Source organism: Rhincodon typus, chromosome 8 (genome assembly GCF_021869965.1).
Source record: "Rhincodon typus isolate 14 chromosome 8, sRhiTyp1.1, whole genome shotgun sequence".
Taxonomy (NCBI): Eukaryota; Metazoa; Chordata; class Chondrichthyes; order Orectolobiformes; family Rhincodontidae; genus Rhincodon; species Rhincodon typus.
The window spans coordinates 46178408-46196801 of NC_063339.1; the positions used below are offsets into that span (position 1 = coordinate 46178408).

Here is an 18394-nt window from a genome sequence, read left to right on the forward strand (position 1 = left end):
AAAAGCTTTCTGTAACCTTTCTTCTTATTATTACATTTGATGCCAAATGCAAATGGTAAAATTCTGTGTAAAACAGATTGTCATTAATCTCATGGCACGTTGATAGCACCACTACTGCTGGAAAGTGTACATTTACATGAATGAAGTGCATTAATAGATCAGGTCAGATCAGGGAACTATATCCCAACATAGCTATAGGGACCTGCAGGACCTTAACGAGACCACATCTGGAATACTGTTTGGTTTTGGTCGTCTTATTTAAAAAAAGATTTAATTGCATTGAAAGAAATTCAGAGAAGGTTCTCTGGAATCATTCCTAGGATTGAAGGCTTATATGAAGAAAGGTTGAACAAGTGGAATGTTTTATTCTTTACAATTTAGTGGAATGGGAATGGGTCGTATTGAAACATATTAAGACCTTGAGCGAACTTGATAGAGTGGATACTGAAAGATTTCCACTTGGGCAGATTAAAACTAGGGGCATGTTTTATGAATAAGGGGTCTCACTTTTAAGACTCAGGTGAAGATTTTTGTTTCCTGAGTGTCATTATTATATGGAATTCTGTTTCCCAGAAAAAATGAAGAATGTGTCAACGAATTTATTCAAGCTGGGTACGGTAGAATTTTGATAGACAATTAATTAGGCGGACGTGCAACAGGCAAATAGAGTTGAGACCACAACCCAATCAGCTATGATCATGTTGAATGGCAGAGCAGGTTTCAAAAGCTAAGTGGCTTACTCTTGCACCTAAGTCCTTCTGTTCTGGTGCAAAATGCAGCTGGCAGCCTGGGTATGAAATTAAGTGACAGGAGACTGAGTAGTGGCAAATGATTATTTTTCAGATTGGAGGAAGTTTTATGGTGGGATTCTCCAGGGATCAGTGGGTTTTCTGATCTTATAGATATATATTAATGACCTAAACTTTGGCGTACTGAAGACAGTTTCAAACTTTGCACGAATTTTGTTTTTCCTATATTAGCATTTTGAATGATTATCAATTAGCACATACTGTGTCAAACACTGAGTCTGAGGCAAAGGTTTCTTTTTAGTAGGCTCTAATATTCCAGGCTGCCTGTGCTATGGAAGCTATTTGTTTTGTAATGCAGTCCTGTGATCTACAATACCAGAGCAGCATGTAGAATTTGTTACTGTTTCTGATTGCTGCACCTTCCCTAAAGTCCAGGGAACATTCATCAGCCAGAAATAAACCGGTGGTATGGTGGCTCAGTGGTTAGCACTGCTGCCTCAGCGCTAGGGACTCTGGTTCGATTCCACCCTCAGGCGACTGTCTGTATGGAGCTTGCACGTTCTCCCTGTGGCTGTGTAGGTTTTCTCCGGGTGTTCTGATTTCCTCCCACAGTCCAATGATTGGTCATGTTAAATTGCCCATAATATCCAGGGATGTGCAGGCTAGGTGGATTAACCATGGAAATTGCAGGGTTAAAGGGATAGAGTTGGGGAGGGTGGTGGGGTGGTGTGGGATGTTCTCAGGAAGGACAGTGTGTGCTTGATAGGCCGAATGGCCTGCTTCCACACTGTAAGCATACTATGAAGTCTAAACATCACTTTCTTGTGCTGCTCTCTTAAAATGCAATGCACCATGCAGAAATGATAAATTCTATACCGTTGGCAATTTATTGTAATGGAAAATAATAGTGATACTGTAATGTGAAAGGATAATTGTATCAATTTTGGCACAAAAGTTCAAGCTCCCATCAAATACATTAAAAAAGAGACATATCTTCCATTTGGAAATGTATAATAACTTTCTTAATACTAATTAATGGATTGGTTATTGTAATTTGTCTGTTTTAGTAAAAGATTTGAGAGTGTTTGAAAATATATGTTCTTCAGTTAAATTTATGATAAATTGATATATTGCTTATTCCTTTCTGTTGAAGAGTCACTGCAATGTGTTTGTGATTTGCCTCCTAATATTTCAAAATAATTATGACTATGATCTATCAGCCTGGGGTCAAGTACAAGTTGTCATGTGGGAATTTAAGTTGGATTCGCTGATGTTGAGTTCTCAAAGTACTTCTCTTTGGGGAGGTAAAGGCCTAGTGGTATTATCGTTAAAACTATTGATCCTGAAACTCAGCTCAGGCCGAGATTTAAATCCCGTCACAGCAGATGCTGGAATGTGATTTTAATAAAATGTGTCTGAAATTAAAAATCTGCTCATAACCATGAAACCATTGTTGATTGTTGGGGGGAGAAAACCATCTGGCTCACTGATGACCTTCACAGAAGGAAATTTGCCATCCTCACCTGGTCTGGCCTACACGTGACCTCAGACCCACAGCATTATAGTTGACTGTCAACTGCTGTCTGACCAGTTAGGGATGGACAATGAATACTGGCCTAGCCAGTGACGGCCACATGCTGTGAATGAATTGAGAAAAAGATTTTTGTAGCTCTCTACAGTGATGTAGCTGTTTACTCCCTTGGCAACTGAATAGATTCATTAGGGAACACTACACCCTTAAAACAGCATTGTTCTGAATATTGCAAGCTGTGTTTCATGTTTTATTCCTTCTTCTGGGGAAAATCGGGAAATCTGTGTTTTAACTGTGCTGTGTTTGTGGTTTGAGAGAAACTTTAATTTCCATTCCTTTTGAGTCAACTTGTTAGTTACATACCGTTGCAAACAAGTTCCAAAGTCCTTCCTACATAACTGGATGTATGTGTTGTTGAACTGGCCAATGTTGTACAATTGGCACAATGTTTCACATTTCCTTTAATAAATTGAAGTTTAATTGTAGTTTGGGCTTGAAACTCAGACTGACAATAAATATCAATTTCTACAATCAGACATATGGGCTGTCAGTAGGAATGGTGCAGTGTGAGGTTTTCAATTTTCCTTTTGCTTTGGTACATTGAAGTGAACGTGTTCACCTGTTTACTCCTGAAGGGGAACATACTACTGTTAAGCAATATTGTTTAAGAGAGTTAATGAGTGAGATGTATTTATAAAGAGTGTAGGTACACCGGAGGGCAAGATGATAACCAAGCAGCAGTAAAACAAGTTGACTTGGTGTTTTGAAAACGATAGGGTTTTAAATGTTAGCAGTTTTTGATAGAATATTTTAGTCAAGTGACAGACGCCATGGAATCTTTTGGCAGTAGCAATGGCTTTTTACATAGCATTTTTAATGTAACAAACCACTTTTTAAAAAAATTCATCTGTGGAAAGTGAGCGTCACTGGCTGGCCAGCATTTATTGCCCTTCCCTAGTTGTTCTTGAGAAGGTGGTGTTGAGCTGCCTTCTTGAACTGCTGCAGTTCACCTGCTTTGGTTTGACCCATAATGCCATTCAGAAGGGAATTCCAGGTTTTTGACCCAGTGACAGCGAAGGAACAGCAAGATATTTCCAAGTCAGGATGGTGAGTAGCTTAGAGGTGGTGGTGTGCCGTTGTATCTACTGCTGTTGTCCTTCTAGATGGACGTGGTCATGGATTTGCTAATAGGAACATTCAAAACCAGCGTTTGATGACAAGTGATATAATGTGATATCGTGCCAGATAATAAAATTTGATCAGATTGGTCGTTAAAATCTACCTTTTTAACGAAGGAAGGAGGCAGATAGGTGTAAGAAGAGAATTCCAGAACTTCGGATCTGGGCAACTGAGGGTCTAGCATAAGTGGTGGAGTAAATAAAATGAGGACTCCTTAGAGGTTAGAATTAGAGGAGTCCAGATAGCTTAAATGTTGAGTCTGAAAGAGATTAGAGATGAGGCGGGGTGAGACTATGGAAGGATATGAAAGTGAGAATAAGAAATATTAAGGTGTTGCTTAACTGGGAGCCAGTGTAGACCAGTGAGCAAAGTGGTGAAGGTTGAATGGTTCTTGGTTTATGTAAGTACATAAACAGCAGAGTTTTGGATGACCTCCAGTTAATAGAAAGTATGATTTGTGAGGCTGCCCAGGAGTGATGTGGTTTTCAGTAGCTGATAAGCAAAGGCAGGGGTAGTCTCTGGCAATGTTACGAAAATTGAAGTATGCAATCTCAGCAATGATGTTGATACATGGTCCGAAGCACATTTTATGGTCAATTTTAGTACCAGAGTTATGAACAGTCTGGTTTGGCTGAAGACAGATGCCAGAGAACGGGAGGAATCAGTAGCTAGGGAACAGAGTTTGTTCCAGGGATCAAAGATGATGACTTCAGATTTCCCACTGTCTAAATGGAGGAAATTCCTGTTTATTCAGTACTGGGTATCAGACTAGCAGACAAATAATTTAGTGACACTGAAGGAACTGAGAGAGGAGGTGGAGCACAGTTTGATGTTCAGTCTTCCTGTCAAAATTTACATTGTTTTTGGGTGATGTTGCCAAAAAGTAGACTGTAATTAGAATTAGATTTTACTGTCAAGTGTACTCCAGTAAAGTGTACAAAAGTTGCCATTCCTGGCACCATCTTAGGTACAAAGTGCCTTGATAGAAAATCTTAGATAGAAGGTAGAACAATAAAGAAATAAAGTTAAATAGGAGATATAGGAAAAAGTTGAGAAATGAGAGAGGATCAAGGATATTGGTGATGGTGTAAATGTAGTGACACTCTGGCTATGAATAAGTGGATATGAATGGAGCCAGGCAAGTACAGACCCACCTAGCTGGAATCCACTGAGTGATGGAAAGAAGATGCTGTGAGCTCCTATGTTAAAGGCTGCAGAAAGGAAATGAAGAACAATAAAAGAGACATCATCTTTATCAATGCATATTCACTATAACATGGCACTTGAATCAGGATTCAACACTCTGAATTCATTCTTAGAGACAACATCAGGATGTTAGTCAGTTTATTTTCCTTCAGCTATTGCTGTAGATCTTTTGAAATCAGCTGTATTTAAAGATGTTATTACACACCTCGTGATCAAATGGGACGTGAACCCGAGCCTCCTAGCTCAGTGATAGGGACACTACCACTTTGTCAGAAGAACCTTCTGGAAGTTAGTTAGTAGTGTCAAGGAAGTGCACAGAACGTGAATAGTTAAGTGAAGTTCTGACAAGCTAAATTGTTTGAACTGTTTCCGTTGGTAAGTAAATTGATAATTATATGGGGATGTATTTAAAATGATCATTGAAACAATGAAGTGAGAAGTTCTAGTGCCAAGAGGTGTTAAAATGGTTTGTCAGAAAGAGTGGTGGGAACAGTATTCAATCAACTTCTAAAAGAATAAGCATATTGTTACAATTCCATTGGGGGAGTGGATTGATTCCCTCCCTTGTCCTACCATTCCACTGCCTTCAAGTACATTTGCATTTAAAAGGAAGGTGATATTACCAAATTTATACAATAAATTGTATATATCTCGGTATCAGAAACAAATCAGTCAAATTCCGTTGGGTAACCAATAAATAATTTGTTTATTATATTACCCAAACAAAGATGCAAACCTCATTAATGAAAGGTTTAAAATGTGCAAATATATCCATCCACGCTTCTTGAAAAATGACTCCCATACACACACACTTAGATACTCAAAGCTTGGGAAAAAAAAATTCTAAAAGTCCTTTGGGCCAATAAGAGTTCAATTCAGAGTTGTTCGAAATGCTGCTTTATAGCCAAAGTCACTTTATGCATAAGCTGTTGGTTTTTCCTTGGGTCAGTTATGATTGGTTAAATATCTTTTCCTGGGGCCAGATGTAGTTATTAGACTTTTACTTTAAAAATCCTCCACTTGTGGCAATGAGGTCTTCTGGTGGATTTTTAACACTCACCCTTTGCTGAGCAGGATTTCAGAGAAAAGTGGTGGGAGATTAATGATTCTTTCCTCATGGCAAGTTGTCTAAGACCATCTTTGTTCTAAACCAATATACTTTCACTTGCAAACTGGATCATGTGACTTCTCGAGGCTTTGAAGTGTGTCCGCCTGGCAGCTTATATTCTTGGCAAGTGCAACATTTTTGCTGCTGCAGCCAGTATCCTGTGCTTTGAATAGTTATTTTCAAAACATTTAGATAAGCTCAGCCAGTGATGTTATACATTAATACTTTATATAACTTCTCTTCACCTCAAGACATGTGAATACAATATAGGCAGTCCCCCAAGTTACAAACGGGTTCCGTTCTGGAGTCTGTTCACAAATCAATTTGCACTCAAGTTGTAACACAATGTAGGATAACGCAAAGCAGACATTCATAAATAGAGGAAATGTTTATAGTTGGTGTCTTTAAGTTATCTTGTTATCGTTTCTTTTGAGAGAGATTGAACAAGAGGCATCTAGCAGTGTGTAGAAAGTAAACACCTTGTTAGTCTTTGGGGTTTTTTTTTAAAGCTGTAACAATAGAAGCAGCCTGAATAGGTGTGATCGAGCTCCCACAGAACCAGGGCTTTTAGTTTAGCTTTCAGCAGTTGCTGTTGGGGCCTTGAAGAAGTGAAAGCTATTCTTACCCTCACGGTTGCAGCCAAAAGCTGGGGGCTCTCTGCGTGCTATGGAGTTGCATGTGAGACAATCCCACATTTATGGAATGTTAATGTATTGTAACTGTTAATTACCAATAGTTACTGATCCATTATTCTGTTAAATTTTCCAATAGAGTTAAGTTATTCTATTTCTTCTTTCTTTTGTTGTATTTTAACTATAGTTGATAAATAAAGAGTATTTTACTTTAAGTCCAATAGTTTGACCAATCCAATTGTATCTGAAACTCCACACTATACTTTAACCTTTAAATTAAAAACAAGGTAGTGTATAAAAAAATCTTCTGAATAACTTGAAGGGGTTTGGTCTGGTCCATAACATTTCCCTCTTTGCAATCATGTTTGCTGGTACGAGTGTTCATAAGTTGGAAGTTTGTGATTGAGGACCCCCTATACAATTTAGACATTTACAGCTAGAATGTAGTGAAATAGGAAGAAGTGAGTAGTTGCCTTAGAGAATTGACACAAGTATGGAGGACTGAATAACCAGCTTCTCTGCTGGAAAATTTGATAAGCGGTTTCATGGCTATCAGCTGTGAGATTTTCTCATGCAATCTGCCCAAAGATTAGGACCATAAATAATGATATTTCAAAGAAAACAGAAAATTCTGGAAATACATAGCATTTCACTTGGCATCTGTAAAGAGAAAAGATAGGTCATGCTGTTTTGTGTATAGTTATTAACATAACCACAACTCTCATAGCTTTGTAATACACAAGAAGAAAGTGTCAATTTTTCTTATGTTATTGTAGATGCTGATTAGCCTGCTGTGCATTAGATTAGCTTAGTTGGCTGGGTGTCTGGTTTCCAATGCAGAGTGACATCAATAGCCTGGGTTCAATTCTCTCACCGGCTGAGGTTACCTTCTCAACCTTGCCCCGATGAGGTCAACTCTATAATGAGAGAGTAGCCTTATGTTTCGGTCAGACTATATCAATGTATTCTTTTCTCATTTCTTTCAAATTGCGTTTATTGTAATTTCTCTTTCTTAAATTTTGAAAATTGGAATTTCAAGTATGAATTTAAAGTTTATGATTGAAGAAACCTCAGTTTTGTTCTTTTCTGTAAGGCAACCTGGCACACACTAGTGCTTGAAGGACAGAGGCTACACCAGCCAGGCCTCTTTGCTATGAAAGCCTGGCCATTTCCTGGTAGCTTATTAATTTTTTTTTAATCATAGATAAGACATAAGATTAGTTTTCTTTGCAGATAAGCTACTTATTGGCAGTCTTTAAATTACATGTATTTTACTTCAAATACTTTTCACCTGTTCTAAGGACTCCTGCAGATAAAGCTCTTGCAGGTATTATTTATGCACAGAAAGTTAGGGTTAATTGGAAAACTTTATCATCTTCCTCAAGTTTGAAAAGTAGTAGAATGATTGATTAGTACGTGACTTGGGCTATAAATTGCCAAATAAATTGATTAACTAAGAAATGAATAATGAAGTCTACATTCAGAATGGTTGCAGGTCTAGCTATTCTGTCTTTTGTAAGTGGCAAAATAACAACTGTTGTGCTTTGCTAAATTTTGAAATGTCTAAATGTTACATGATAGTTTGTTGCTAATCTGCTGTGGACACTGAGTAGTTTATCAATTTCAACTGAAAGATTTTAGATGGATTGCTCAATTACAACGAGATAAATTGACATCTATAGTATTAGTGTTTGAAATTATGTCTGGGACGGTATGAATGGTACCTCCATAATGATGATATAAGAGACTGTGACAGAGAGAGTTGAATAGAATTTGATCATGAGTTTTAGCAGAAGCAGTGCATGGATCTTTAATGTGTAATAAACTAGTTAGTATTTGAACCTATCATAGGCTAAGCAATTCCTCCAAAACTAGCAAAACCAACTTAAAAGATAAACCATCAAAATTTGTCCAGAACAAAGGAAATACATAGTATTTCAGAACAAAGCTGCTAACAAAGTCAAAATTTACATCAAGGTCACTGGCTCCATGTATTTAAGTAGGTCCTTCTCTCTGATACCTGCTGCAAATGTAATAGTTGTTCTTTGACTCATTTTGGTTTGAACCAAGCTGGATTCTTTGTGAGTTGGCAAGTCTATATGCACTGTAATCAAGCCATAGATGCCAATGGCCTTCTTTAGTTCTGTCAATCATGCAACAAAAAGCAACAAAGTTTACATATTGAGGTAGGATGAACTCTATTGCTGTCAGAAATAACAGCTGTGGTATTTTCTCTGAATTCTGTGCCTTGTTTTTGACCAACTCATAGCTGGAATTACTGTAAATCTGAACTGGTTAGCAGTTTGTGCTGTTGTTCAGGTAATAAACTTGCTGCTTTATTTCTGATTCTAATTTGGGAGTTTTTCTTTGTCCAGTGTTTGATGATGGGGATGAGAGGACCCTTAGGCGTACATCTTTATGTCTGAAGGGGGAGAGACACTTTGCAGAGAGTGAGGTGAGTAATTGTTCTTGTCTAGATATTATAGTGAGCTTATATTCATAATACAGAACAGTAACTTCAATGCTTGCTTTCAGACCCTTGATCAGTTGCCACTAACAAACCCAGAGCACTTTGGCACACCAGTCATTGGGAAGAAAACAAACCGAGGAAGGAGATTGTCATCTGCTCCTACGTAAGTACCATTTTGCTTTTTTTTAATCTAGTCATAAGGATGTGGTTGTCACTGGCTAGGTCAGCATTTATTGTCCATTTCAACTTGGCCTTGAGAAGGTGATGTTCCGAAGGGAGTTCCAGCATAACTAACTCAGAGATAGTAAGAACTGTCTCTGAAATAATTCTTGTTATGTAATGTAATTAACAATGAAAAATTAATAGGAGTTATACCAGGTGTAGCGTTCATAAAAGCATGATTAAAAGCCTGATTGTAACTGACATCAGTGGTGAGAAATAAAGTATGATTTTGAAAGACAGTTCTGTAGTTCTTGCAGATTTTAATCTGTTAACTCATTATGTTTATCTTTAGAAAGTTCTTTACTAAAGTTCTTGCAATTTTTATTTTCCTAATTTTAAAGGGTTTTCATTTGGGGAGGAATGTTGGAGAGAGTGAATGTGTACTCCGTTTGGCATTTAGTTACACAACACCATTGATGGCTTTCTTTGCTCAGATTACTTGTCACCAAATGTTGAGATAATGGACTAAACAAAAAGGGTTTTGTTGTCCTGGTCTCATAGGGGAACTTGGGAAACTGCTTTGCATGTCATAAAGGCTGTAAAATTCACATTATCTGTCTCTGCAGTAACCAGAATGCTGCACCAACTGAAATCACCAATATTTCCCATTGAACTTGCATACTTAGCCAACCGAAGCCTTAAAGATAATGACTAGCACCTAAGTAAAACAAGCTTTGACACTGTGAGGTTTAATAACAGTATACCAGAAGCAAATAATGCTCTTTATATATGATCACTTGCTGTTGCAATACTGATTCTATAATTTCCTTTTTATATCAAAAACGACATGTGGCTCCTCAAGCCCATTAACCAGTGACAGAGGTCCAGTAATTGAATGGACATGCCCACTGTCAGGAAAGTCTGTATTCCTTCCATTAACCGGCATTTTTGATTAACGAGCACCTGATGTGTTCCTAGATAACACAAATTCTTCTGTATTTAGAATCGTAAACCTAGAAGTATTTTTTTAATCACCTACCTTCTTAATCAGCCCTGATATGAGACTGATAGTCCTCGGGTTTGAAACAAGAAATCTTCCAGCTGGTACTGGGGTTTCATTCGTTGAACCAACACTGCATTGTATGTTCAAACCTCATTCCAGAATGTTGTCAGGCAACTGTTACTACTTGATGAGCATAAGTGAAATTATTCTGGACTTGTAACCCAAAACAGTTAGAAGTTGAAATAACAATACTGTCCATTGGGTTGTTCTTGTGATTTTTCTTTCATGTGACCAGTTGCTTCCCAGACAACGCCAAAGTTGATGAGATGGTTTCTTCCCAACTATCTTTCTGACTCCAGTTCATGTTTTATTTTGAGAGTTGGATTTTGTTTTTATGCTAACAAAATATCGAATGAATTTTTATCCAGTAGAGAAGGTCTCCCTTAAAGGTATTTAGAACAAAAATATATCCATCATGCTTATTACTGATGGACTCTGATACAGATGAACAATATCAAGCAATAATTGTAAACCAGAGTCAATCTGCTTGGAACAAATAATTTTAAATATGGAAAAATGTACCCTTGATGTGCACATTTCAATTTTAAATAAATCTGCAGGCCAACTGCCATGATTTACAGATAAGTATATCCCATTACTATAATCGAAACAAAGAAATGTTAATTTTGCATAGCACAAATGTCAAGATATAAGCTAACTAAGGTTGATAGAAGTGAAAAATCTGACCATGCTAAGACAGGAGGGAGGAGGCATGACGATTCCCAGCTTTGTAAAACCGACTCAAGAGAACTCTAGATGAGTTAATTTGGTTTTGGGATGGCCAAGGGACAGTTGATTTTCACCCCAGAAATAGTTCGGAGATATATGTATCCTTCTAGTGGGTATGAAAGATCCAGGAAAGCAAATTGAAGAAAAAAGGTAAGTTCTCCTGTTGACCAATCAACAATTATTCTTCTTTCAACACAACCCAGAAGAAATTAATCAGTTGAATTGCAGTCTTCCATCTCGGTTAGTCATTTAGCATTGAAACAGACCCTTCGGTCCAATCAGCCAATGCCAACCATAATCCCAAACGAAACTAGTCTCACTTGCCTGCGCTTGGCCCATATTGCTTCAAACATTTCTTATTCATGTACTTATCTAAATGTCTTTTGAACATTGTAACTGTACCCGCATCGACCACTCCGCTGGAAGTTCATTCCACACAAACCACTGTCTTGTGTAAACAAATTGCCCCTCATGTCTTTTTAAAATCTTTCTCCCCTCACCTTAAAAATATGCCCCCTAGTCTTGAAATACTCCACCTGCGGGAAAATATACCTGCTATTCACTTTATCTATACCCCTCATAATTTTATAAACCTCTATAAGGTTACCCCTCAACCTCCTACGCTCCAGTGAAAAAAGTCTCAGTCTATCCAGTCTCTCCTTATAACCCAAACCCTCCATTCCTGGCACCATCCTGGTAAGTCTCTTCAGCTTAATAATATCCTTCTTATAACAGGGAAACCCAAACTATACACAGTACTCTAGAAGAGGCCTCACCAATGTCCAGTACAACCTCAATAGTCTGAGCAATGAAGGCAACCAGGCTGAACACTTGTGTTCAGGTTGACGACCACATTTACTCATTTTACATATTAACTACAAATAGTAATTTTGTCCTGCAGAACTTGAGTATTGCTAGCACTTATCAGGGCACTTCACAATAATATCAATCTAGAGGGAAAACAACATTTACACTGAGAGGAGAGTGCTGATTGGCAAGTGGACTTTAGTAGAGGCATTGCTCTGGAGAATGCAAATGTGAGATGATCGACAGTTAACAGCCAAATGATGTTTTAAATTTTAAGCCAGGTATGCTGACTCGACTAGTCAATGCATTACCCTGAAAAATTAACCATAGAATGACTGTCACCTATTTTATTGAGTTGAAACAGATGCAGTGGTTATGCATATTCTTTCTGCCTGAAAGAGTACAGCTCTATGTATTAATATATGCAGTCTTCAGTTTGCACAAACGCACCATACTTTGAGCCCACAATTTGTTGTCAATGTAATTCTTTGCGCACTCAGGATTATTTGCCCAACTTTTTCTGTTTGTGGAATGACATCTAATGTTGGACATGGTGTTTTGAGTTATGCAAGCATGGGCTGGTTGGGTATGATTGTTACTTTGCTTGTTTCAGACGGACAAAGGGATGTCCTATGTATGTATCGTTATGGAATTATTAACCCACACAGCTGATTTCAGTTTTAATGTCACCATGCAGATCAATAGATCATATTGCTGTCGGATTCCTGCTAGGCTCAGCTTTTGCAAACATCTTTTGGGTTCCATGAGAAACATGTCTTCACTTGTATGACACCTAACTTCTACCTGTTGCACATATCTGATATGCAGATGACAGGGGTGTTTTGTTTGAATCCACAGCTGCATGTAATAATTTTCTTCCATGATTTAATGCAGTCCATCATGTGCTCAAATTCACCTTTGAAATGGAACAGTCAAATGAGCTCCCTGTCCTAGATCTCTTAGAGATATCAGCCATATGTGTTGGAATGTCTACAGTTCCATTCTTTGTAGCTTTGGCCTTGTAAAACAACCTTGGAAATAGGGTCCTAGCCATTTATTTACTGACCAAGCTTGATGCTGAAATCGGGTGATTAAAGGCATCCTGTACGTTAATGGTTAACCCTGATCAGATCATTTTTTGCTGTTTTTTGCTCTAAATCATGAACAGGCCCAAGTCCTTTGCTGAAAAGAGCCCAGTTAACCTCATTACTCTGAAACTTAAGGTACCTTGGAACTTCGAACAGCAGGTGGAAGTTAACTGTTTCATGCTCTTTCTGTGCAATAGGAAACATGAGTGGTGTCACCACAGTAAAGACTGTCTGTCTCTACCTGGTACACAATTGAGAAATATGCTGTCTGAATTTCAGTGCTGCTGTGACGCTCGATATGTAAACTGTAGTTCCCAAAGACTAGTGGATCATAATGAAGACCATATCCTTTCTACGATTCATAATGGACAGTGTATTTGCCATATTCAACTAGCACATTTTTGCAAATCCCAAAACACAATTCCAACATTTTGATGTGATTCTGCAGTTAGATAGCATTTGCATAAATAATCATCCTCATTACACTGACAAAAATTTAGGATTGTCATTCAGGCTCATAACGTGACTTGTTTGCATGCAGTGGAAAATCTGCAAATTAATACACAGCATCCTGGTTTTTACAGACAATCTGCGCAAATATTGTGCCTGTTTCAATTCAACACAGAAAGGTAAAGCCATTCAACTGGCTCATTTTTTCAGGGTAATGCCTTGACCAATCAGAGTCATCCTACCTAGTTTAAATTTTAAACAAAGTTTGGCAGTTAACTGTCAGCCACTGTCTTTTTATTTGGATTCTCCATGACAATACCACTACCAATCAGTTTTCTTTGCCAACCTATCTGTATGCTCCTTTCATAGAGTATAAGTTGTTTTTAGTCTTGTATGATATTTCTTTGGAAATTTTCCTGATAAGCACAAGAAGAAAAACTTTGACAAAATGCCTTTTCTCAAACGTTGTTCATTGCCTCAGAAAAATTTCATGTATCTTGAACTTGTGAAAGGCTCTATCAATGTACAGGTTTTTTCCTTTTCCCTTTTTCTTTTGAATTTGAACAAATTCTATAATCAAATTCTTGAAATGGAGCAGTCAAATTTCTCCTGGAGAAATTGACCACCGGGTTAGCTACCACTGTCGACCACAAGCCTAACTTCACTGGTAAATATATATTTTGGAATTCTTAAAGTTCCAAACTTTAGAGAATTGGCACAGGTGCACAATGGCTCAGGAGTTAGTGTTGCTGCTGCACAGCTCCAGGAACCCGGGCTCTATTCCAGCCTTGGGTTACTGTCTGTATGTTTGCATGTTCTCTCCATGTCTGCGTGGGATTCTGCCAGGTGCTCCGATTTCCTCCTACTGTCCAAAGATGTGCAGGTGAGGTGGATTGGGCATGCTAAATTGCTCTGTAGTGTCCAGGGATGTGCAGGCTAAATGGGTTAGCTATTTTAAATGTATGATTACGGGGATAGGCTGGGGAGGCTAGGTCTGGGTGGAATGCTCTTCAGAGAGTCCGTCCAGACTTGATGGGCTGAATGGCCTCTTTCTGAGCGGTAGGGATTCTGTGAAATCATTGCTTGGTCCAAACATTCAGAAATCAGGGATTTGTTAGGATTTGGAAAGCACTGCTTGGGAGAGTGGTGGAGTCAGATTCCGTAGGAGGTTTCAAAAGAGAGCTCGATATATGTTTGAAAGTGATGAACTTTGAGGGCTTTGGAGATAGGGCTGGTGCACGGGGCTAGCTACGTAGCTCTTTGGGAGCTGGTTCAGACAATTTCGGTTGAATGGCCTCTTTCCTTAAAATTCCATGATTCTGTGCAATATAATATTATGCATTTTGTCCTTCCTAAACCTATGCGTACATGCACAAAACTGTTAAATCTGTTAAAACCCTAATAAATGATTACCATTAAGAACTTGATACAATTTTTTTTAATGTTTCATGTTGCAGACCTGAAGATGAGAGAGAAGAGGAACCAAGTGAAGATGAGGATGATGACAAACGACGTCTTAATGATGAACTTTTGGGCAAAGTAGTTTATGTAGATTGTAATGCAGACAAGAGAAAAGGCTGGTATCCAGCTTTGGTAAGTGAGATAATACCGTCTTTACAGGATCTACCTTTCAGAAAGCCTTGATTGAAGTTTTCAAACTGGATCATTATTGCATAATTTTAGACATTTGTTTTACTCTCAGCCTTGACAACATGTTTAGAAGCAATATAACAATGCATTTTGTTGACTGATTTAGAAATCAACTTGAATAATAGAATGGTTTTCAATTTATTGCTGAAAAACTGAATGTCACAACTATTGTTTTACGAAGAGAACATTGCAATATTAAACATATGCACAATCTCCTAGGATGAAGTTTGAGCTGTCTTCCTGCTAGGTAACAGGTGATATGCTGCTATTTGATGTAACAAATTAGATAATTCAGGCTTTGTTTTAGTTTTTTGAGTTTTGTGGAATTTGGGCTGCTAGCAATTACCCTAGGCTTGTGAAGGAAAACATCAGCTCATATTTGAGATCTTAACTACAGTCCTAAGACATAGGAGCAGAAGTAGGCCTTTCAGCTCTACCAGTCAATGGGATCATGGCTGATCTGATAATCCTCAACTCCACTTTCTTGCCTTTTCCTCATAACCTTTGATTTCCTTACTGATTTAAAACTGGTCCATCTCAGCCTTGAGTATACTTAACAGTGCAGCTTTTACTGCTCTCTGCAGTAGAGAATTCCTCCCATCTCTGTCCTAACTGGATGACCCCTACTCTGGTCCTAGACTCTCCCACAGGAGAAACAACATCTGCATCGACCCTGTCAAGTCCCTCAGAATTTGCTTTGTTTCAATAATGTCATCTCACTTTCCTCTAACTTCCAGTGAACCGATGAACCCCAGCTGCAAAATGTGATCCTCATGAGGAAGAATTCCTGCTGTGCTGTGAAAACTTTCCAGAGTCAAATAGCTTGCTTATGTTTCCTGTTTAAGATGTTTGGTGGAACTGACAGTGTTCCTGAAATATTATCTCTGCGAAAGTAAATTATATTATGGAGAAATGAAGAGATTTATCTGATTCATTCATTTTGTATTTGCTATTCCTCACGAAGCTTTAAAGAAATGTTTGCAAAAAGTGTGCATGTTCTTTAATCACCTTTATTACAAACAGATCGCAAGTTTTAGAACTAATCTCTCTCTATTCTCACCACCTCCTTGCAAGCAGGCAGTGATTTAATTTTTCCACTTTTTTAAAAATAGTGGCAATGCATTTTCCTCACTTGCTCTGTTTGTGGCTTCTGTCTTTGCAGGACTGCAACAGCATTGTGGTAAAATTAAATCAGAAGTCTTGTTATTTCGCTGAGTCTTTGATACGAGGGAAATGTCAAAACACAAATGCATTTACCAACTTGCAGGAAGATATTGAATAAGTCAGGAGAAAAGAGAGTGTTCAAATAGTAACAATTTAAGTACGAAACTACCACGGAATCAATTTATCGTTGCCCTCGCTTTTAAATGGAGCACAAAAGTACTCACAGTTAGCAATGTGGCATTTCTTTGTGGGATGGGTTGATTACTAGGCAAAAGTTGAGGAATTTTAGGTAGTTTAATTTCAAAAAAACCTTTCAGATGTTTTCTGAGGAAGCTTTTTATTGAAATGTGATTTCATTGAATCACAGAATCATGATGGTGCAGAAGGAGACTATTTGGCCCATCGTGTCCACACTGGCTTTATTATCTAGTGCTAATCTCCTGCCTTTTTCCTATATCCTTGCACACTATTACTATTCAAACACTGTCCAATGCCCTCTTGAATGCCTCAATTGAACCTGCCCCTGCCACGTTCCCAGACAGTGCATTCCATATCCTAACAACTTACTATGTGAAAAAAGTTATTTCTGAATCGCTTGAAAATCTATGCTTCTTCATTCTTGTTTCTTTTGCAAACGGAAACAGTTTTATCCTATCTACTCTGTCCAGTTCGTTCATGATTTTGAAAACCTCAATCTGATCTCCTCTTGACTTCCTTCTTTCCAGGGAAAATAATCCCAACTTCTACAAGTTACCCTCATAGTTGAAGGTTCTCGTACCTGGAACCATTCTAGTAATTCACTTCTGCACTCTCTGCAATGCCTTTACATCTTTACTATAATGTACGTCCAGAAGTGTACACAACACTCCAGCTAAGGTCTAATGTGTCTTGTACAAATTCAACATCACCTCTTCGCTCTTGTACTCTATGCTGCTGTTATTAAAGCTGAAAACACTGTATGCTTTATTAGCTACTTTCTCCACCAGTCCTCCCACCTCCGTGATCTGTGCACATATACACCAGGTCCCTCTGCTCCTGCACCCGCTTCAGAATTGAACCTTGTATTTGAAATTGTCTTTCAGTGCTGTTCTCACCTCACGTTTCTCTGCATTGAACCTCATCTGCCACATGTTCATCACTCTACTTGCCAGTGTCCTTTTGGGGTTCCACACCTCCCTCCTCTTGGTTTACAATTCTTCCAAGTTTAGTCTAGCCTGTAAAAACGTGGAAATTGTTCCTTGCATACCAAGATCCAGACCATTTATATATATGTCAGGAAAGGCAAGGGTCCCAATACCTATCATTGGGGAAGTCCAGTACAAACCTCTCAACAGCCCCCAACACAAATGTTGACTGTAACACTTTTTTTATCACTCAGCCAACTTTGTATCTTTGTTGCAAATGTCCTGTTCCTCACAAATTTGTTGAGGCACTGCATCAAACACCTGGAAATCCATGTATGCCACATCAAAAACATTGCCCTCATCAACCCTTTCTGTTATCTGTTCAAAACAGCAAATTCGTTAAAAATTATTTCCCCTTCAGAAATCCATACTGGCTATTCCTAATCCGTTCACCTTTACTGTGTAACTACTGACTTCTTTCCTGAATAATTGTGTCCAAATGTTTCCCCACTGCCCAAGATGAAACTAACAAGTCTTTAATTACTGGGATTATCCTTGCAACATATTTTGAACAAAACCATAATGTTGGCAATTGTCCAGTCTTCTGGCAACTCGCTAAAGACCAGGGAAGAATGAAATTTTATGATCAGTGCCTCTGCAATTTCTACTCTTGTTTCCTTCAAAATCCTTGATATATCTCATTCAGTTTGGGTGCCTTGTTAACTTTTAAGTGCCAACCACCAGTATCCAAGTCTATATTTGAGTAAACGATGTCCCCCGTTATACCTGCTCTATGATACTGATATTTTTCCTTAAGTTTTGCATATTTCTTCCTCTGCAACCTTTTCACTAGTTAGTGGTCTATAGACCACCAGAAATGTAATTGCATATTTTTTATTCTATAACTCTAGTCAAATTGACTGTATCCTTGAACCCTCTGAGATATCCTCCTCTCTAGCACTGTAATGCTGTCCTTAGCCAGCACTGCTGCTACTCCTCCTTTCCTTCATTTTATGTTCTTCCTGAACAAGTTGTACCCAGTCTTGCCCTTCCTTGTGCCAGGTCTCTGTCACTGCCACAATATCATTCTTGTACATTGCAATCTGTCTGTAACTCCCCAACCTTATTTACTATACTCTGTATATTTACATACATGCATGTTAACTCTGTTTTGGACTTTCTTTGTTACTTCCCTACTCTGACTTCACCTGTTATCTTAGCTATTCTCCACATTGGTGCCAGCTGTATCCTTAAGTATTTTGCAAAACCTGCTATTTGCCTG

The 18394-nt window shown here is 38.3% G+C and overlaps 1 protein-coding gene across 2 annotated transcripts in view; it reads left to right on the forward strand.

The window, feature by feature from the left end:
- arid4a (AT rich interactive domain 4A (RBP1-like)) overlaps positions 1 to 18394 on the forward strand; it is a 150143-nt gene that overhangs the window by 57968 nt on the left and 73781 nt on the right. For both annotated transcript variants that reach the window (XM_048600280.1, XM_048600281.1), the window contains exons 6-8: positions 8781 to 8860; positions 8941 to 9038; positions 14632 to 14767. In XM_048600280.1, the coding sequence (XP_048456237.1) occupies positions 8781 to 8860; positions 8941 to 9038; positions 14632 to 14767 (314 nt within the window). The remainder of the gene's footprint in view (positions 1 to 8780; positions 8861 to 8940; positions 9039 to 14631; positions 14768 to 18394) is intronic.